Source organism: Thunnus albacares, chromosome 23, assembly GCF_914725855.1.
Source record: "Thunnus albacares chromosome 23, fThuAlb1.1, whole genome shotgun sequence".
In the NCBI taxonomy this organism is placed as follows: Eukaryota; Metazoa; Chordata; class Actinopteri; order Scombriformes; family Scombridae; genus Thunnus; species Thunnus albacares.
Genome location: NC_058128.1, coordinates 170,001 through 191,897, shown reverse-complemented (window position 1 = coordinate 191,897; position 21,897 = coordinate 170,001). Strand labels below are relative to the sequence as shown.

Here is a 21,897-nt window from a genome sequence, read left to right as displayed (position 1 = left end):
AAAAAACAAGGGCAAAATTTTTGCCTGTTTCATTGACTTTTAAAAGGCTTTTGATTCTATTTGGCAAGAGGGATACTGGGAGGATTGTAAAGTTCACTGGGAGGGTTGTAAAGTTCACTGGGAGGATTGTAAAGTTCACTGGGAGGATTGTAAAGTTCACTGGGAGGATTGTAAAGTTCACTGGGAGGATTGTAAAGTTCACTGGGAGATAGTAAAGAACACGTTGGTGATTTAAATGATTTTATTTCACTCCGGCAGGTTAAATACAAAAATCAAACATGATACAAACACTTTCTGTAAATCAAATACAAGAGTTGAACTTCAGCTGCGTCTCTGCTGGACAAACACCTGTTGACCTCTGACCTTCATCATGATCATCATCGCTGCTGCTCATCAGACCACGTGACCTCCACCTCACTTCCTCTGTCCGTGTCTAAACACTGATTGGCTCCTGTTGGTTGTTCTGTCGTTTGACCACAAAGACTTTCTGTCCAGAAACCGTCACCATGTAAACGAAATCCTCCAGAATCACTGAGGAGGGAAACAGACCACAGGTGAGTCCAGGTGAGTCCAGGTGAGTCCAGGTGAGTCCAGGTGAGTCCAGGTGAGAGCTCAGCTGCAGTTTCCCGGAGTCTGTGTGTGTGTGTGTGTGTGTGTGTGTGTTACCTGACATGCGTTTGAAGGGCGGATCAGCTGATCCAGGTAACCTGAAGCGACTCGCTGTTCGAACCATCTGCATCATCACACCTGCTGTGTGTTCATCGTTCTCCAGCTCACCTGCAGACTGATGGGGGGTGGAGGTCAGAGGTCAGAATTCATCAGAACCTTTCTTATCAGTGTAAACTCACTGCTTTACTGTCTGTTGTACCAAACTCCATTCAAAAACTAAACAACTTAACATTTCCTTTATTAATGCCTTGAAGACGTTGACTGAAAATATTTCCAGCCGTCAGGGATCAAAGGTCAGCTCAGCATATAATTAATCCACCAATGCTGCGATATCGACGAGTGTGATTTTTGGGCCTCTGTGACTAAACAAACCCAAACTCCATTCAACAGTCATGAACTTTAACATATTTATTCATTTGTTGTGGAAATTTTCTGAAAATGTTTCAATCGTTAAATACGTCAGCAAACTGTAAGAAAGAGATGATAAAATCATGGAAACATTCTCATATTGATTGAATTAAACTACAAAATGATTTTATTAACACTGATTTAACAAATGTGTTAAATTGATATTTAAATGGAGTTTGGTGTTAATTAACCCACTGACACAAGTGAAACATTCAAAAATCAAGCAACTTATTGTTTTTTTCAGTATAGATCGATAACATTGATTGATAATATTTCTAATCATCACTGAGCAAACGGCGTATCAGCATATAAACAATCCACATTAACCAGTTAGTTAATTAGTTAGTTAACCGGCATCAACTAGTTAATTTAACTGGTGTGTTGTTCACTCACGGCCAGAACCCCGTCCTCACTGATGACCAGGTAGCCGAGCTGGTCCGGGATCCGCTCCAGACCCGCAGTCAGACCCGCAGTCAGACCCGCAGCCGTCTGTAAACACACGCATGTTCCGATGAAGCTAACAGGCTAACAGGCTAAATCACAGTCACGTGCACGTCACAGTGATAATTATATGACGTCATAACGATGATTAGAGTCAAACTAAAACTTTAAAACCATCAAAACTCACCATTCTTCTTCTTCTTCTGCTGCTGCTGTTTTGACAGTTTGTCGGAGCTGAGCTGCACTTCCGCCTTTCCGCGTGACTTTTCATGTGACTCGTGAGGCTTTCATTGGCTGTCGGAAAATCACGTGATTCTCTAGAAATGTATTCATACGTGTATTGGAAGTGTCCTTTATCACACCTCTACTGTTGTTCCTAATTTTATTTTCACTTGTACTTTATTTATTTCATAATTTCATATATTTTATGTTATTTCCTTCTCTAGCAAACAAGAAGAGTTGTAGTATTTGTGTTTTTCTGATTTTCCAATACAGAAACTGAGTTTTACATGGATTCCCTGAAGGCAGCATGTTAGGCACAAACATGACGTCATAGTTTTATTACATGTGACAGCATTTTGTTTTTGTTTTTCAATATAAATGGTAAAATAAGTCAATAATAAATTAATTAAAACATGTCTGAAGTGCAACTCGCTGTTTAACAGGTCACTTCCGGTTAGTTGTTATTTTCCCGCCGGGCAGCAGAGTGCGCGCTTACACCTCTAAGAAGGTGTGAGAAAGCGGAAGTGTCGGTCAGCTGACTCTCTCACATGATCTGCAGATATTGTCAGGGAAGCTGAGTCTCTGTTTTCTCCGTTAATCTGGTGTTTTTTCAGCTCGTGATGGCCGGCCGCGGGAAACTGATCGCCGTTATCGGTGATGAGGACACGTGCACCGGATTCCTGCTCGGTGGGATCGGCGAACTCAACAAGAACCGGAAACCGAATTTCTTGGTGGTGGAGAAGGACACGAGCATCACGGAGATCGAGGAGACCTTCAAGTAAGAGACTCAGCAAACTGACGTTCATCAATCACACACGTGATCAATCCAATAATCAGCTGATAACAATTAAAACTGAAGCTGATTTCAGCATTTTCCAGTTTTAATCCCAGAATGTTAAATTGTTGCCTGATGTTCAATATATTAATGATCCATCCAGCAGCTGATATTCAGTAAATTAAACCTCCTAAATGCTCATTTTGACATTTTTTCTGTTGTCAATGAAAATGTCAGATTGTTTAAATGGAGTTTTGTGTGTAATCCCAGTTCTTCTGTTCTTCTGTCTCATGTTTACTAAACCAAAGTTATTCAGTAATTCCTTTTTAATCATCAGATCAGTTTAGGATCATTTTCTGAATGTTTATTCATTTATTTCTAAAACACTGAGCGAACGATCGGATGTGAAATGTTTTGATTGAATTGATAGAAATGTTTTCTGCGTTTCTTCGTCTCTGCAGGAGCTTCTTGGGTCGGAACGACATCGGCATCATCCTGATCAATCAGTTCATCGCCGAGATGATCCGTCACGCCATCGACGCCCACATGCAGTCGATCCCCGCCGTGCTGGAGATCCCGTCCAAAGAGCATCCGTACGACGCGTCCAAGGACTCCATCCTGCGCCGAGCCAAGGGCATGTTCTCCGCCGAGGACTTCCGATGAACTCAACACACACACTTTACACACACAAACACACACACACACACTAAACACACACACAGTAAACACACACACACAGTAAGTAAACACACACACACACACTAAACACACACACACACACTGTAAACACACACACACACACTAAACACACACACAGTAAACACACACACACAGTAAGTAAACACACACACACACAGTAAGCGTGTGATTAACATGTTTGGTGATCGGTGTATTGATCGGTGTATTGATCGGTGTATTGTTTCTGTTTCAGTGACGTTTGATGATCCAATAATAACTGAACATATTGATTTCTAATCGATTCTTTGTCACGTGATGTTTGTCGTGTTTTTCTTTTTATTTCTGCTTTTTGAAAACAAATTTTAGTTCATTGAGTTTTTCAGGAAGTGGAAGAAGTTGTTCATGTCATGTGACAAGCAGCTGATAAAAATATCAAGTTTTCCTTCCTGTCAGACGTCCTGATGGAAAAAATTATATTAAACTGTGTTTGTTTGTTTGTTTCAGATGTTTTAACTTATCAGATGATGAAATAAATGTTGTTGTTGTGAGATTCAGTTTCATTATATTTGATATAAAACACTTTTCCTTTGAAACCTTAAAGTTTAATCTGATTGGACAGAGTGCTGATGACGTCATGTGATCATTTTATCAGAAGTCTGAACTATGAAGCAGGTTCAACATATCCAGGAACATATCCAGGTTATCTGTCCTCACTGTGCCTGACTTTGTCCGTCCAGAACCAGAACTATGAAGAACCAGAACCAGAACTATGACGCTGTTACCAACCAGCTCAGTAACTCTGGTTTAACAGCTGCGAGCGCGTTCATGTGAATGAGGCGGGTCGTTAATAACGAGCGCGTTCATGTGAAAGAGGCGGGTCGTTAATAACGAGCGCGTTCATGTGAAAGAGGCGGGTCGTTAATTACGAGCGCGTTCATGTGAAAGAGGCGGGTCGTTATTAACGAGTGACGTCATCAGAACCATGAATGAAGTTCTTCGTATGAGATGAAACAGTGAAACCAAGAACCTGCAGATTCAACCAAGTGAATGTAAACGAGCCTGTAATCATACAACAAACACTAGAAATCATAAATAAATCAAATCCATGTAGGAATTATTCTATATGACTGAAGTATAGAGGGAGTATTTTCACTGTTTACAAACCATCTGAATATGTCACATAACAAACTTAAAGTAACGTCAGACTGTTTCTGCTGCTGAAGCAAAGAGTGTAAAAGTATTTAATGACTGATGATTTATAATCATGGAGCCAATTAACAGTGAGGATTATTGATCTCTGGTGTTTATCTGCAGTTGTCTGATGTTATTCTGACTGCAGCCATGAATCAGAGAGTAAAATCACTATTAAACTACTAAAATATGTGTTTAGTGTCGTAAACGATCTCCGTTTGTTAGAAGCTCTGATTTAAAACCAGAAACATGAAACAATAAAATGTTTCTACTGATCTATAAAAATATATATTGATCTTTTTAAAAATCACTTTATTTTACTTCGGGACTTTTGTCCATGTCGGGATCCTGTAGGAATGATGACTCTTTATTTCCAGTGATCTGATTGGTCAGTAGTCGGGGTGTTAACTGTTCAGCATCAGTTACCATGGTGATGAACCTCGGTAAGAAGTGAACCACCGTCGTAGGACTGAAAACCCAGGGTGCATCCAAGTCCCTTAAACTGCGTCCACGTTTCCCTCACTGGCGTCTTTTCTTGGCGTCTGAGTCCCGCCCACCGCAGGAGAGACGCGAGGAAACCACGCGAGGAGAGGAAACGAGGACATGTGCTTTAAGAGACATGAGACGTCCGCTCCTCTGAAGCGTCACGTGAAGCGACGTCTGTTTCTGATGACGGCGACAGCTGATCACAGCTGGATCAGCTGATCACAGCTGGATCAGTCGGCTTTAACAGCTGTAGAAACTTCTGATGGAGTTTGTGTCTGTGCACGTGTGCACTGTGTTAACACTAATAAAGGTTCACAGTTATCACAGCCAGAGCAGCTGTTTCCTCTCTGCAGCTGTTTCCTGTTTAACAAACACCTCAATAAAAACCTGCATTCTGTATTTATACTGTGTCCTGCTCAGACGCACAGGAACCATTTCTACTGGCAGAATGCATTTATACTATTTATTGATTATTTGTATCTGTATCTTTTGATAATCCTGATAGTGAATTCATTATTCAATAACCCAGAATATGATCAGAGTGTCTCCTGAACACTGGGAAATATGTATTTGGCTAAATGTTTCAGGGAAAATGGAAATTATGTAACTCATATCAAACCCGACGTTCAGGAAGTTTCAGCCTCACATGTGACTGAATGTAAATGAGGATAAATGATGTAAAATATAAATGTGTTGAACTGTTATTATGGATCAAATTAAAGTCAGGAAGAGTCTCTCTGTCAGCAAGAAACAGTTTAATGGAGGAAATAACATCATGAAAAGAAAAATCTTTCTAATACATGAAGAAAGTTGTTTTTGGTTCTTTTGTTGATCAGACCGACAGTTAACTGATTTTAACTTTATGATGAATCAGAAAACAAGTAAAGCATAAAACTTGGGAGTGAAACATTTAAATTGAATCTATAATCTGTCACGTCGGTGTGAAACTGCAGTGATGTATCAGATCAGTCTGATCAGCTGCAGCGTCCAATCAATAACTGATATCCAATAAGGGGGCGTGTCGGCTGGTAAAAGACTTCCTGTGAGGCTGCTCTCGTGTTTCCTCGCTCCTCCGAGCAGAATAAGAGACTTGGGACGCTCGTCAAAATGGTGCATCAGGAACAACTTCCGGTTCAGGCGAGGAGACTTGAGACGTCACACCTGAAGTTACCTCGTTGACCACAAATCTGCTTCCTAGTACAGACCTTTGAACTCACAAGTTGTCGTCATGGCAACAGATGGCCAAATAAACAAACAGTCAAGGTTCGGAAGTCATCAATCAATCAATCAATCAATCAATTTTTATTTATATAGCGCCATATCACAACAAAAGTCATCTCAAGGCACTTTTCACATCGAGCAGGTCAAACTGCACTCTCTCTCACACTGAACTCTCTTTAATTTACAGACCCAACAATGAGCAGCACATGAAATACATGAAACTACAGAAAACACCTTAAATCTCAGTTTAACACCTGCAGGATTTATGACATCACAGCTAGTTTGGAGCCAATCACGGTCCAGTATTCAGCTGACAGGTGTGACGTGGAAACACTGAGAAATAACAGGAGAACAATAATAAATAATAAATGATATTTACATTCACAGGTTCTGGAGTTTGGGGAGACAATTATAAGATTCTTATTTAAAGCAGCTTTAAAACATGAGAAGAAGATGTTTAACACATGTAGAGATAAAGTTTCAATAAATAAACTCGTCCTCTGAGTTTCTCATGAACCTGCTGACAGCTGAGCTGATAAACTCAAACTGTAAATATTGAAACAACGCTGAACAACATCATCAGTCACAGCGGACGGCGCCGACCTTCAGCCGACCTTCAGCCGACAGCAGGAGGCGGCGCTGACGTGTGAACACCGAGCTCAGATCAGCTGACAGATGCAGAGTCGAGTATAAAAGCGACGAGTCGGCCTCAGTCTGAACCTCGGCGCTCCTCTCTGTCACCATGACGACTGTGTTTCTGATGATGATGATGATGATGGTGATCTCTGCTTCTGCTCGTCCTCTTCCTGCACACAACCTCTCCAGGTGAGATCTGATCACAGGTGACACTGACGGTAAAACCGTCTCTGGGTTTTCCTGATGGTTTTTGTGTTTGTAGAGAAACCTGCAGAACGTCACCAGGTGAGTCATAACCTGCGTGTCACATGACATCAGACGTTCACTACAGAACACGAGACATAAAAAGATTTTTAACCAAAGAAATGTAGAAAGGAGATTAAAAAATGTTAAAACCATAGAGATAAAAAGTAATAATATATTTAATATGAAAGTGTAATTATAACATTTACATCTTTATTTTGCTTAATTAAATTAAACTAAATGTTGAATAAAAAGTCTGGTTTAGTTATTCAGTTATTTCTAATGTTTTTGTGACATTTAATGACGTTTAATCATGTGATCCGATTACAGAGAGCTCACGTTTTTTTCTGTGTTTTATCTGCAGACCCGAGTTTCATCAGAATGTCACCGCCGACTTCACAGGGTGAGTAACATGTAAACATGTAAACATGTAAACATGTAAACATATCTGCAATGTCATTTACATCTCAGCTTTATGGGGTTTAGTGACATTTTGTTATTTGCTGAAATTACACAGAGAACTTCATTAGAAAAGTCCTCGATTTTACCAAAGAAACTCTTTCATAAATCAGTTCAGCAGTCAAAAGCAAATCAATTGTAAATAATACATTTTCTTATGTAATGTAGTTTAATATATTTTATTCAGTTACTTCAGATCAAACAACACAGGAAACTACTCGTCTGTTTCTTCGTCCACGTGAGTGAATTAATTTCTGGCTATTTCATTATTTTCATGTTTGACATCAGGTTGAAACTAGTTTGTTTGTTTTCCAGGAATGCTCTTCCACAGCAAAAAGAGTGAGTTTATTTATATACCTGTTTATATACTTATCTCTTTATTTATATACCTGTTTATGTACTTACCTGTCTATATATATACCTGTTTATATACTTACTTCTTTATATATATACCTGTTTATATACTTACTTCTTTATATATATACCTGTTTATATACTTATCTCTTTATTTATATACCTGTTTATGTACTTACCTGTCTATATATATACCTGTTTATATACTTACTTCTTTATATATATACCTGTTTATATACTTATCTCTTTATATATATATACCTGTTTATATACTTATCTCTTTATGTATATATACCTGTTTATATAATTATCTCTTTATTTATATACCTGTTTATGTACTTACCTGTCTATATATATACCTGTTTATATACTTACTTCTTTATATATATACCTGTTTATATACTTACTTCTTTATATATATACCTGTTTATATACTTATCTCTTTATATATATATACCTGTTTATATACTTATCTCTTTATATATATATACCTGTTTATATACTTATCTCTTTATTTATATACCTGTTTATGTACTTACCTGTCTATATATATACCTGTTTATATACTTACTTCTTTATATATATGCCTGTTTATATACTTATCTCTTTATTTATATACCTGTTTATGTACTTACCTGTCTATATATATACCTGTTTATATATTTACTTCTTTATATATATGCCTGTTTATATACTTATCTCTTTATTTATATACCTGTTTATATACTTATCTCTTTATATATATATATATATATATATATATATATATATATATATATATATATACCTGTTTATATACTTACTTCTTTATATATATACCTGTTTATATACTTATCTCTTTATTTATATACCTGTTTATATACTTATCTCTTTATATATATATACCTGTTTATGTACTTACTTCTTTATATATATACCTGTTTATATACTTATCTCTTTATTTATATACCTGTTTATATACTTACTTCTTTATATATATACCTGTTTATATACTTACTTCTTTATATATATACCTGTTTATATACTTATCTCTTTATTTATATACCTTTTTATGTACTTACCTGTCTATATATATATATACCTGTTTATATACTTACTTCTTTATATATATACCTGTTTATAGACTTATCTCTTTATATATATATATACCTTTTTATATACTTATCTCCTTATTCATATACCTGTTTATATACTTCTCTCTCTATATATATCCATGTTTATGTACTTATCTCTTTATATATATACCTGTTTATATACTTATCTCTTTATATATATACCTGTTTATGTACTTACTTCTTTATATATATACCTGTTTATATACTTATCCCTTTATTTATATACCTGTTTATGTACTTACTTCTTTATATATATACCTGTTTATATACTTATCTTTCTATATATATACCTGTTTATGTACTTACTTCTTTATATATATACCTATTTATGTACTTATCTCTTTATATATATGCCTGTTTATATACTTATCTATTTATTTATATACCTGTTTATGTACTTATCTCTTTATATATATATATATATATATATATATATATATATATATATATATATACCTGTTTATATACTTATCTCTTTATTTATATACCTGTTTATGTACTTATCTCTTTATATATATATATATATATATATATATATACCTGTTTATATACTTATCTCTTTATTTATATACCTGTTTATATACTTATCTCTTTATTTATATACCTGTTTATATACTTATCTCTTTATTTATATACCTGTTTATGTACTTACCTGTCTATATATATACCTGTTTATATACTTACTTCTTTATATATATGCCTGTTTATATACTTATCTCTTTATTTATATACCTGTTTATATACTTATCTCTTTATATATATACCTGTTTATAGACTTATCTCTTTATATATATATATATATATATATATATATATATATATATATATATACCTGTTTATATACTTACTTCTTTATATATATACCTGTTTATATACTTATCTCTTTATTTATATACCTGTTTATATACTTATCTCTTTATATATATATACCTGTTTATGTACTTACTTCTTTATATATATACCTGTTTATATACTTATCTCTTTATTTATATACCTTTTTATGTACTTACCTGTCTATATATATATACCTGTTTATATACTTACTTCTTTATATATATACCTGTTTATATACTTATCTCTTTATATATATATACCTGTTTATATACTTACTTCTTTATATATATATACCTTTTTATATACTTATCTCCTTATTCATATACCTGTTTATATACTTCTCTCTCTCTATATATCCATGTTTATGTACTTATCTCTTTATATATATACCTGTTTATATACTTATCTCTTTATATATATACCTGTTTATGTACTTACTTCTTTATATATATACCTGTTTATATACTTATCTCTTTATTTATATACCTGTTTATGTACTTACTTCTTTATATATATACCTGTTTATATACTTATCTTTCTATATATATACCTGTTTATGTACTTACTTCTTTATATATATACCTATTTATGTACTTATCTCTTTATATATATGCCTGTTTATATACTTATCTATTTATTTATATACCTGTTTATGTACTTATCTCTTTATATATATATATATATATACCTGTTTATATACTTATCTCTTTATTTATATACCTGTTTATGTACTTATCTCTTTATTTATATACCTGTTTATATACTTATCTCTTTATATATATATATATATATATATATATATACCTGTTTATATACTTATCTCTTTATTTATATACCTGTTTATATACTTATCTCTTTATATATATATATATATATACCTGTTTATATACTTATCTCTTTATATATATACCTGTTTATGTACTTACTTCTTTATATATATACCTGTTTATGTACTTATCTCTTTATATATATGCCTGTTTATATACTTATCTCTTTATTTATATACCTGTTTATGTACTTATCTCTTTATATATATATATATATATATATATATATATATACCTGTTTATATACTTATCTATTTATATATATATATATATATATACCTGTTTATATACTTATCTCTTTATATATATATATATATATACCTGTTTATATACTTATCTCTTTATTTATATACCTGTTTATATACTTATCTCTTTATATATATATACCTGTTTATATACTTACCTCTTTATATATTTACTTGTTTATATACTTACCTCTTTATTTATATACCTGTTTATATACCAAAGAAACTCTTTCATAAATCAGTTCAGCAGTCAAAAGCAAATCAATTGTAAATAATACATTTTCTTATGTAATGTAGTTTAATATTTTTTATTCAGTGACTTCAGACCAAACAACACAGGAAACCACTCGTCTATTTCTCCGGCCACGTGAGTGAATTAATTTCTGACTATTTCATTATTTTCATGTTTGACATCAGGTTGAAACTAGTTTGTTTCAACCTGTCACCTCACCTCGACTCACCTCTTGTCTCACCTGTCATCTCACCTGTCGATTCAACTGTCGTCTGACCTCTTGACTTACCTCTTGTCTCACCTGTTGTCTCACCTGTCGTCTCACCTGTCATCTCACCTGTCGTCTCACTTGTTGTCTCACCTGTCGTCTCACCTGTCCTCTCACCTTTCTTCTCACCTGTCGACTCACCTGTCGTCTCACCTGTCGTCTCACCTTTCTTCTCACCTGTCGTCTCACCTGTCGTCTCACCTGTCGTCTCACCTTTCTTCTCACCTGTCGTCTCACCTGTCGTCTCACCTGTCCTCTCACCTTTCTTCTCACCTGTCGACTCACCTCTCGACTCACCTGTCGACTCATTTGTCGTCTCACCTGTCGTCTCACCTCTCGACTCACCTGTCGACTCACCTGTCGACTCATTTGTCGTCTCACCTGTCGTCTCACCTCTCGACTCACCTGTCGACTCATTTGTCCTCTGACCTGTCGTCTCACCTGTCCTCTCACCTTTCTTCTCACCTGTCGTCTCACCTGTCGTCTCACCTGTCCTCTCACCTTTCTTCTCACCTGTCGACTCACCTCTCGACTCACCTGTCGACTCATTTGTCGTCTCACCTGTTGTCTCACCTGTCGACTCATTTGTCGTCTCACCTGTCGTCTCACCTGTCCTCTCACCTTTCTTCTCACCTGTCGACTCACCTCTCGACTCACCTGTCGTCTCACCTGTCGACTCATTTGTCGTCTCACCTGTCGTCTCACCTGTCCTCTCACCTTTCTTCTCACCTGTCGACTCATTTGTCGTCTCACTTGTCGTCTCACCTGTCCTCTCACCTGTCATCTCACCTGTCCTCTCACCTCTCGACTCACCTGTCGACTCATTTGTCGTCTCACCTGTCGTCTCACCTGTCCTCTCACCTTTCTTCTCACCTCTCGACTCACCTGTCGACTCATTTGTCGTCTCACTTGTCGTCTCACCTGTCGTCTCACCTGTCGTCTCACCTGTCTTCTCACCTGTCGTCTCACCTGTCGTCTCACCTGTCTTCTCACCTTTCTTCTCACCTGTCGTCTCACCTGTCGTCTCACCTGTCCTCTCACTTTTCTTCTCACCTGTCGACTCACCTCTCGACTCACCTGTCGACTCATTTGTCGTCTCACCTGTCGTCTCACCTCTCGACTCACCTGTCGACTCACCTGTCGACTCATTTGTCGTCTCACCTGTCGTCTCACCTGTCGTCTCACCTGTCGACTCATTTGTCCTCTCACCTGTCGTCTCACCTGTCCTCTCACCTTTCTTCTCACCTGTCGTCTCACCTGTCGTCTCACCTGTCCTCTCACCTTTCTTCTCACCTGTCGACTCATTTGTCGTCTCACCTGTCGTCTCACCTGTCGTCTCACCTGTCGACTCATTTGTCGTCTCACCTGTCGTCTCACCTGTCCTCTCACCTGTCATCTCACCTGTCCTCTCACCTCTCGACTCACCTGTCGACTCATTTGTCGTCTCACCTTTCATCTCACCTGTCCTCTCACCTTTCTTCTCACCTCTCGACTCACCTGTCGACTCATTTGTCGTCTCACTTGTCGTCTCACCTGTCGTCTCACCTTTCTTCTCACCTGTCGACTCATTTGTCGTCTCACTTGTCGTCTCACCTGTCCTCTCACCTGTCATCTCACCTGTCCTCTCACCTCTCGACTCACCTGTCGACTCATTTGTCGTCTCACCTGTCATCTCACCTGTCCTCTCACCTTTCTTCTCACCTCTCGACTCACCTGTCGACTCATTTGTCGTCTCACTTGTCGTCTCACCTGTCGTCTCACCTTTCCTCACACCTGTCGTCTCACCTGTCCTCTCACCTTTCTTCTCACCTGTCGTCTCACCTGTCGTCTCACCTGTCCTCTCACCTTTCTTCTCACCTGTCGACTCACCTCTCGACTCACCTGTCGACTCACTTGTCGTCTCACCTGTCGTCTCACCTCTCGACTCACTTGTCGACTCATTTGTCCTCTCACCTTTCTTCTCACCTGTCGACTCACCTCTCAACTCACCTGTCGACTCATTTGTCGTCTCACCTGTCGTCTCACCTGTCGACTCATTTGTCGTCTCACCTGTCGTCTCACCTGTCCTCTCACCTTTCTTCTCACCTGTCGACTCACCTCTCGACTCACCTGTCGTCTCACCTGTCGACTCATTTGTCGTCTCACCTGTCGTCCCACCTGTCCTCTCACCTTTCTTCTCACCTGTCGACTCATTTGTCGTCTCACCTGTCCTCTCACCTGTCATCTCACCTGTCCTCTCACCTCTCGACTCACCTGTTGACTCATTTGTCGTCTCACCTCTCGACTCACCTGTCGTCTCACCTGTCGTCTCACCTGTCCTCTCACCTTTCTTCTCACCTGTCGACTCACCTCTCGACTCACCTGTCGACTCACCTGTCCTCTCACCTCTCGACTCACCTGTCGACTCATTTGTCGTCTCACTTGTCGTCTCACCTGTCGTCTCACTTGTCGTCTCACCTGTCGTCTCACCTGTCGTCTCACCTGTCGTCTCACCTGTCCTCTCACCTCTCGACTCACCTGTCGACTCATTTGTCGTCTCACCTGTCGTCTCACCTGTCGTCTCACCTGTCCTCTCACCTTTCTTCTCACCTGTCGACTCACCTCTCGACTCACCTGTCGACTCATTTGTCGTCTCACTTGTCGTCTCACCTGTCGTCTCACTTGTCGTCTCACCTGTCGTCTCACCTGTCCTCTCACCTTTCTTCTCACCTGTCGTCTCACCTGTCCTCTCACCTTTCTTCTCACCTGTCGTCTCACCTGTCGTCTCACTTGTCCTCTCACCTCTCGACTCACCTGTCGACTCATTTGTCGTCTCACCTGTCGTCTCACCTGTCATCTCACCTCTCGACTCATTTGTCGTCTCACCTGTCGTCTCACCTCTCGACTCATTTGTCGTCTCACCTGTCGTCTCACCTGTCGACTCATTTGTCGTCTCACCTGTCCTCTCACCTGTCGTCTCACCTGTCCTCTCACCTGTCGTCTCACCTGTCGTCTCACCTCTCGACTCACCTGTCGACTCATTTGTCGTCTCACCTGTCGTCTCACCTGTCGTCTCACCTGTCGTCTCACCTGTCCTCTCACCTTTCTTCTCACCTGTCGACTCACCTCTCGACTCATCTGTCGTCTCACCTCTCGTCTCACCTGTCGTCTCACCTGTCGTCTCACCTGTCGACTCACCTGTCATCTCACCTGTCCTCTCACCTTTCTTCTCACCTGTCGACTCATTTGTCGTCTCACCTGTCGACTCATTTGTCGTCTCACCTGTCGTCTCACCTGTCCTCTCACCTTTCTTCTCACCTGTCGTCTCACTTGTCATCTCACCTGTCCTCTCACCTTTCTTCTCACCTGTCGACTCACCTCTCGACTCACCTGTTGACTCATTTGTCGTCTCACCTGTCGTCTCACCTGTCGTCTCACCTGTCCTCTCACCTTTCTTCTCACCTGTCGACTCACCTCTCGACTCACCTTTCTTCTCACCTGTCGTCTCACCTGTCGTCTCACCTTTCTTCTCACCTGTCGTCTCACCTGTCGTCTCACCTTTCTTCTCACCTGTCGTCTCACCTGTCGTCTCACCTGTCCTCTCACCTGTCGACTCATTTGTCGTCTCACCTGTCGTCTCACCTGTCCTCTCACCTTTCTTCTCACCTGTCGTCTCACCTGTCCTCTCACCTTTCTTCTCACCTGTCGACTCACCTCTCGACTCATTTGTCGTCTCACCTGTCGTCTCACCTGTCCTCTCACCTCTCGACTCACCTGTCGTCTCATCTGTCGTCTCACCTGTCGTCTCACCTGTCGTCTCACCTGTCCTCTCACCTGTCATCTCACCTGTCCTCTCACCTCTCGACTCACCTGTCGACTCATTTGTCGTCTCACCTCTCGACTCACCTGTCGTCTCACCTGTCGTCTCACCTGTCCTCTCACCTTTCTTCTCACCTGTCGACTCACCTCTCGACTCACCTGTCGACTCACCTGTCCTCTCACCTCTCGACTCACCTGTCGACTCACTTGTCGTCTCACTTGTCGTCTCACCTGTCGTCTCACTTGTCGTCTCACCTGTCGTCTCACCTGTCGTCTCACCTGTCGTCTCACCTGTCCTCTCACCTCTCGACTCACCTGTCGACTCATTTGTCGTCTCACCTGTCGTCTCACCTGTCGTCTCACCTGTCCTCTCACCTTTCTTCTCACCTGTCGACTCACCTCTCGACTCACCTGTCGACTCATTTGTCGTCTCACTTGTCGTCTCACCTGTCGTCTCACTTGTCGTCTCACCTGTCCTCTCACCTGTCCTCTCACCTTTCTTCTCACCTGTCGTCTCACCTGTCCTCTCACCTTTCTTCTCACCTGTCGTCTCACCTGTCGTCTCACTTGTCCTCTCACCTCTCGACTCACCTGTCGACTCATTTGTCGTCTCACCTGTCGTCTCACCTGTCATCTCACCTCTCGACTCATTTGTCGTCTCACCTGTCGTCTCACCTCTCGACTCATTTGTCGTCTCACCTGTCGTCTCACCTGTCGACTCATTTGTCGTCTCACCTGTCCTCTCACCTGTCGTCTCACCTGTCCTCTCACCTGTCGTCTCACCTGTCGTCTCACCTCTCGACTCACCTGTCGACTCATTTGTCGTCTCACCTGTCGTCTCACCTGTCGTCTCACCTGTCCTCTCACCTTTCTTCTCACCTGTCGACTCACCTCTCGACTCATCTGTCGTCTCACCTCTCGTCTCACCTGTCGTCTCACCTGTCGTCTCACCTGTCGTCTCACCTGTCGTCTCACCTGTCGACTCACCTGTCATCTCACCTGTCCTCTCACCTTTCTTCTCACCTGTCGACTCATTTGTCGTCTCACCTGTCGACTCATTTGTCGTCTCACCTGTCCTCTCACCTTTCTTCTCACCTGTCGTCTCACCTGTCCTCTCACCTTTCTTCTCACCTGTCGTCTCACTTGTCATCTCACCTGTCCTCTCACCTTTCTTCTCACCTGTCGTCTCACCTGTCGTCTCACCTGTCGACTCACCTGTCGTCTCACCTGTCGTCTCACCTGTCGTCTCACCTGTCGACTCACCTGTCATCTCACCTGTCCTCTCACCTTTCTTCTCACCTGTCGACTCATTTGTCGTCTCACCTGTCGACTCATTTGTCGTCTCACCTGTCGTCTCACCTGTCCTCTCACCTTTCTTCTCACCTGTCGTCTCACTTGTCATCTCACCTGTCCTCTCACCTTTCTTCTCACCTGTCGACTCACCTCTCGACTCACCTGTCGACTCATTTGTCGTCTCACCTGTCGTCTCACCTGTCGTCTCACCTGTCCTCTCACCTTTCTTCTCACCTGTCGACTCACCTCTCGACTCACCTTTCTTCTCACCTGTCGTCTCACCTGTCGTCTCACCTTTCTTCTCACCTGTCGTCTCACCTGTCGTCTCACCTTTCTTCTCACCTGTCGTCTCACCTGTCGTCTCACCTGTCCTCTCACCTGTCGACTCATTTGTCGTCTCACCTGTCCTCTCACCTTTCTTCTCACCTGTCGTCTCACCTGTCCTCTCACCTTTCTTCTCACCTGTCGTCTCATCTGTCGTCTCACCTGTCGTCTCACCTGTCGTCTCACCTGTCCTCTCACCTTTCTTCTCACCTGTCGACTCATTTGTCGTCTCACTTGTCGTCTCACCTGTCCTCTCACCTGTCATCTCACCTTGCCTCTCACCTCTCGACTCACCTGTCGACTCATTTGTCATCTCACCTGTCGTCTCACCTGTCCTCTCACCTCTCGACTCACCTGTCGACTCATTTGTCGTCTCACCTTTCTTCTCACCTGTCGTCTCACCTGTCGTCTCACCTGTCGTCTCACCTGTCGTCTCACCTGTCATCTCACCTGTCATCTCACCTGTCCTCTCACCTCTCGACTCACCTGTCGACTCATTTGTCGTCTCACCTGTCGTCTCACCTGTCGTCTCACCTGTCGTCTCACCTGTCCTCTCACCTCTCGACTCACCTGTCGTCTCACCTGTCGTCTCACCTGTCGTCTCACCTGTCCTCTCACCTCTCGACTCACCTGTCGACTCATTTGTCGTCTCACCTGTCGTCTCACCTGTCGACTCACCTGTCGTCTCACCTGTCGACTCACCTGTTGTCTCACCTGTCCTCTCATCTGTCCTCTCACCTGTGGTCTCCTTTAGTGCGGGGTTCTACTCCATCAACTGCGTCCTCCCCACCTGTCAGACAGCAAACCTTGGCTCCAGCCTGCAGACTGGGGACAAGACGGCCGGCAGCCTCACCTCAGACCCATTTGGCAATGGAAAGAAATGAACATCTTCATTATCATAATTGTCATCATCATCACACCTATAGCAGAATGTTTTTATTTCCACCTGTTCACTGTTTATTGTCACATGACTTCATCTACTGAACATTTTCAAACACTCATCACGTTTTGTCATTGTAAAGGTTTTCAGCATCAACAGGAAATCAAACAATCTTATTTTAACATGAAAAAATCAAAATATGAGTCAGAAAGAAAAAAAAAGATTTTTTTTCATGTAGCAGAGGGAAGTGTTCTGTTACTGGTTTATCACAGCTTGTCGTCATAGGAACACTGGAGTCTCCTGTGTAACGTCACTGGTGACAGGAAGCAAAACATTCTGTTGTTTTTGTTTGTTTCCAGCTGTTTTTCATCTGATCTCAGTATTAACTTGTTCACTTGTCACCACAAATTTAGATCCAAAATTATTCTTTAGTGTCATCAGACCATATTTGCTGCAGATCTGACAACAGGTGGTGCTGTTACACATTTCAGAAGTTTTCATTATAGTATTTTACCTGCAGCTCATTAACACATTAAAGTAATCTAAATACTACAATACCCATGAGCCTCAGCTGCTGTTTCTATGGAGTCAGAAGTATGAATCAGAGTTTAGAGCTGTTGCCATGGTTACTGAAATGACTAGAAAGTGGTCCAGAATCATAAAGTTAAGTGATTTAAACATCTGAATGTTTGATGAAGTTTTGGCTCGATGGCAGAACATGAAGCTCTGTGACTGGATGTTTGCCAGTGAAATGCATCATGGGAGTCGTAGTTTTATTTGTATGGTCACAAACGTGCCTCAGGGGTCTTTACAGTCTGTACGTCCTCTGTCTTCAGACCCTAAAACTCACAGGTTTTCCTCTGTCCTCTTGTGAATCATCATATGACCCCTTCAGGGCTCCTGAGCCTCATGTTGGGAACCAACCTACTGATTGATGTATTGATGTACTGATTGATATATTGATTGATGTATTGATGTACTGATTGATGTATTGATTGATGTATTGATGTACTGATTGATATATTGATTGATATATTGATTGATGTATTGATTGATGTATTGATTGATGTATTGATTGATGTATTGATCTCTCAGGATGATGCGTTACCTGCCTCCTGCTCCCTGTCAGCTCAGTATTTGTGCTCTGATGAATCTCGGCCAGGATCTTCAGTCTGGAGGTGACGAACGGGCCGGACGAAGGTCTTCAGATCCGTTAGGACACGGGAAGTGATGTCAGAGGACACGCTCACTCCTAACCAGCCGATGAGACATTCAGTCAGTCTTTGTTTATTAAGATGTTGATGAATAAAGTGAGATTTGAGTGAAAGCTCTGGAGTTTGTGTTGTGATATCGAGTTCATGTGAAGGTTCATTTTATTCACTCCAGGTGATAAAAGGATCAAATCTGTTGCCATGGTAACAGAGAAGCAGGCTCTCCTCATGTTGAGTTCAATCTGTTACTCTAATAATATGTTAAAATAAAATGTTTGGATGAAAAACTGAATGTTGATGCTGATGTTTGAATTCATCTTCACTTCCTGCTGTGGAAAACACCTCAGCTTCCTGTCAGCTGACTGAAGAAACTGTGACATCACTGATGAGATTGAATCTAAGATGGCAGCACGCACATCTCCATGTTTGTTTGTCCTGTCAGATATGTCTGTTTTTTATTGTTTGTTTCGCTCCAAAGTTTGAAAATTGTCTCTCAAAATGCTGGTTATACTCTGCTGAGCTGAGTTTTTTGGATTATGGTCTATTCCTCTCCTGTACCTGCTGCTGGGAGGAGAGACCACCACCCTACTTGCAAGTCTAAACATGATGGGGTAATATGGCCCACTCAAGGGTGATTTTCATGGGGAAGTGGTTGGCCAATGACTGGTGCTATGGGGCTCCCAACAACACACTGGTCAAAACAACAGAGACTGGGTGGACTGTGTTTCTGGACTGGGGAAGACAATTCATAACTTCCCTACCAAAAGATTCTTGGAACTAATGAGAAACAACAATATGCATGTTGTGTGCTTTCCTGTACAAACCATCCACATTCTGCAGCCAGCAGACAGGGCCTTTTTCAGGAGCCTGAGGTACCACTGGAACCTGAAGGGCCGTATCTTCACCAGGGAGACTGGTGAGCAGAGGCTGCAGAAGCCTCTGTTTCTTGGAGTGTTTTCAAAAACATGGAAAAGTGCAGCAACAACTCAGAATGTCTGGGCAGGGTTTAGGGGCAGTGGGATCTATATTCTGGACCAAACTTGCATTGACAGGTCTCTGATCTCTCCGAGCCTGACTACTGACAGAAAAGAAGTTCCAGAGATTGACATCACTGTGACTGCAGAGAGGGAGATGCTGTGACTGAGATGGTGACCACCAAGCTGGACGTCTCCCTGGCAGTTAACCTGGATGTGCCAGCAACAGCTGATCCACGGTGGCTCCTTCCACATCTATCCAGACCGCTGATACGAAGCCTCCAGATCCCAGCAACATAGTCGAAGAGAAGACAACCAGTTTTGATGATCTCATCACACTGCCTACCTGCCATCGCCCCTCTACCAGCAAGCTGAAAAGATCCAAGCTGCTACCTCACAAGCGAGGCACACATGTTTGAAGCAGAGCCAAAGGGAAACAACCCCAAAAGAAGCAGATAACTGAGGAGAATTTGTGCAGCATTTTTGGAGGAAAGTACGGAGACAAACAAATATCCAAAGAGAGAAGAGGAGTGGATGTGCTGCAGTGAGGAAGATCCATCCTCAGACTGAAAACAATGTTGATGACATTGATGAATACATTTTCATTTTGTTTTGTAATGTTTTGATGACTTTTTGAGTTGAATAGATATGAATATGCTTCAAAGTATTTTGGTGAATTAGTGGCCAGGTTGATGAACACGCTGATGGATGCACCATTTCAATGAATTTATGTACTGTTGGTTGATGAACTAACGAATTGATGAAAAGATGATTTAATTCTACAAAATGATACTTTAAATAAATCGAATATTTCACAAGATAGAATTACAAAAACTGTCCCAATACAGCTGAATTCACTCAAACATAAAGTTGATGTTTCACGATGAACGAACATTAAAAACAGAAGAAGTGGTTCAGAATCTACTCCACAGTGACCTTTGACCCCGGTGTGTTGTGTTGTTATATCGTCTCTCTGCTTGGCTTCATGATGAAACTGAACACCAAACATGTTAATGAGCTGTAACTTATTAGCATCTGTGAGAGGAAACCTGCTTTTATCTTCATTCATGAGCCGAATGAAGTGCTGCTGCTGCTGCACGACCAGCGATTCACACATCTGCAGTCTGTTTATACGCTGTATTATCTTTATTATTACTCTGTTAAACAAACGTATAAACTGCTTTTATTATTTTATAACAGAAACATATAAAATTGCTGTTATTACTCTGGTGCAAAAATGATTAAAATCACTTTTACACCTAATAAAACCTGATGGCTTCATTTAAATAATAGAATCTATAATTACACTGCAGACATTAAACATGCTAATGAAACACACACATCAGCTGTTCTGCATTAAACATATTAAACACACCAGACCTTCAGATTTAATTAATGAGCTTCAGAAAATACATAGAAACAGGAAATATGATGCAGACTGGAACGAGCAGAGATGAATCATTTTAAACTAAATGTTATTATGAACCCTTCAGTCTCTCAGATATTAAACATTTCTTTATCACTAAACTGTTTCCTTTATTACGCAAACTCAATCTGTCTGGATTTTGATCAGTTTTTACTTTATAAACAGTGAAGAACGGATCTGATCTCAGGTGATAAAAAGACGTGTCTGTCTGTTAAAGACAAACGGATGTTGGAGGAGATAAAAGACATATTTGTGACTGTAACATGAAGACATTAAGACATTAAACACATGCAGGAGTCTGATCAATAAAAACAGAAGTTTGAAGAATCAGATTTATATTTGATGTGTTTCTATTTATAAATCTCATCACTGCAGGAACCTGATTTAATAACAAGAAGCTGAATCTTCACTCTATTTAAAGTAAACATATATTTACTTGCACACACACACTTCATTAGGAACACCTTTGCAATCTAATAATCCAACACAGCAGCTCTGCCATAAATTCGACTTTTATGAAGTTTATACATTTTCAGTGTTTTTGTTGACGTTGTCAGAAAGGTGATAATTTGTAGGTTGTGGTGGCTGCTGCTGAACAAGAGTGTATTATATTCAATGGTGTTTCTAATATTTTAATATATAGTGCACTTATATATATATATATATATATATATATATATATATATA

General features: G+C 40.5%; 3 protein-coding genes across 6 annotated transcripts; 2 read left to right on the top strand and 1 right to left on the bottom strand.

Annotated features, from left to right (window-relative positions):
- Window positions 1-227: 227 nt before the first annotated feature.
- lamtor4 (late endosomal/lysosomal adaptor, MAPK and MTOR activator 4) lies at window positions 228-1,819 on the bottom strand. The gene is made up of 4 exons (XM_044343159.1): window positions 1,706-1,819; window positions 1,471-1,566; window positions 667-784; window positions 228-531 (listed from the first exon to the last, which is right to left on the bottom strand). The coding sequence occupies exons 1-4, from the start codon at window positions 1,787-1,789 to the stop codon at window positions 434-436; spliced, it is 396 nt and encodes a 131-aa protein (XP_044199094.1). The 5' UTR covers window positions 1,790-1,819; the 3' UTR covers window positions 228-433.
- A 436-nt stretch (window positions 1,820-2,255) lies between these two features.
- atp6v1f (ATPase H+ transporting V1 subunit F) lies at window positions 2,256-3,743 on the top strand. Of its 2 annotated transcripts, none has more exons than XM_044343164.1 (3): window positions 2,256-2,518; window positions 2,977-3,183; window positions 3,264-3,743. In XM_044343164.1, the coding sequence occupies exons 1-2, from the start codon at window positions 2,361-2,363 to the stop codon at window positions 3,176-3,178; spliced, it is 360 nt and encodes a 119-aa protein (XP_044199099.1). In that variant the 5' UTR covers window positions 2,256-2,360; the 3' UTR covers window positions 3,179-3,183; window positions 3,264-3,743. The 2 variants fall into 2 exon arrangements, with proteins under 2 accessions (XP_044199099.1, XP_044199098.1); XM_044343163.1 differs by having other exon boundaries at window positions 2,977-3,193; window positions 3,274-3,743.
- A 2,490-nt stretch (window positions 3,744-6,233) lies between these two features.
- zgc:193726 (uncharacterized protein LOC561161 homolog) lies at window positions 6,234-19,017 on the top strand. Of its 3 annotated transcripts, XM_044343160.1 has the most exons (6): window positions 6,240-6,916; window positions 7,335-7,373; window positions 7,617-7,667; window positions 7,745-7,768; window positions 11,121-11,171; window positions 17,474-18,154. In XM_044343160.1, exons 1-6 carry the CDS (start codon window positions 6,834-6,836, stop codon window positions 17,601-17,603), a joined length of 378 nt encoding a protein of 125 aa, XP_044199095.1. In that variant the 5' UTR covers window positions 6,240-6,833; the 3' UTR covers window positions 17,604-18,154. The 3 variants fall into 3 exon arrangements, with proteins under 3 accessions (XP_044199097.1, XP_044199095.1, XP_044199096.1); XM_044343161.1 differs by lacking the exons at window positions 11,121-11,171; window positions 17,474-18,154 and adding an exon at window positions 18,695-19,017 and having other exon boundaries at window positions 6,242-6,916; XM_044343162.1 differs by lacking the exons at window positions 7,617-7,667; window positions 7,745-7,768 and having other exon boundaries at window positions 6,234-6,916.
- The last annotated feature ends 2,880 nt before the right edge of the window (window positions 19,018-21,897 follow it).

What these genes read in the sequence shown, in the direction of transcription:
- lamtor4 (XM_044343159.1), bottom strand. Translation starts at nt 1,789, where the DNA reads ATGAAAAGTCACGCGGAAAGGCGGAAGTGCAGCTCAGCTCCGACAAAC. An exon ending in GTGAGGACGGGGTTCTGGCC is followed by an intron (nt 785 to 1,470) that starts GTGAGTGAACAA and finishes ACCCCCCATCAG; the next exon opens with TCTGCAGGTGAGCTGGAGAA. An exon ending in GCCCTTCAAACGCATGTCAG is followed by an intron (nt 532 to 666) that starts GTAACACACACA and finishes TTCCCTCCTCAG; the next exon opens with TGATTCTGGAGGATTTCGTT.
- atp6v1f (XM_044343164.1), top strand. Translation starts at nt 2,361, where the DNA reads ATGGCCGGCCGCGGGAAACTGATCGCCGTTATCGGTGATGAGGACACG. An exon ending in GAGATCGAGGAGACCTTCAA is followed by an intron (nt 2,519 to 2,976) that starts GTAAGAGACTCA and finishes TCGTCTCTGCAG; the next exon opens with GAGCTTCTTGGGTCGGAACG.
- zgc:193726 (XM_044343160.1), top strand. Translation starts at nt 6,834, where the DNA reads ATGACGACTGTGTTTCTGATGATGATGATGATGATGGTGATCTCTGCT. An exon ending in GTCACCGCCGACTTCACAGG is followed by an intron (nt 7,374 to 7,616) that starts GTGAGTAACATG and finishes TATTTTATTCAG; the next exon opens with TTACTTCAGATCAAACAACA. An exon ending in TCGTCTATTTCTCCGGCCAC is followed by an intron (nt 11,172 to 17,473) that starts GTGAGTGAATTA and finishes GGTCTCCTTTAG; the next exon opens with TGCGGGGTTCTACTCCATCA.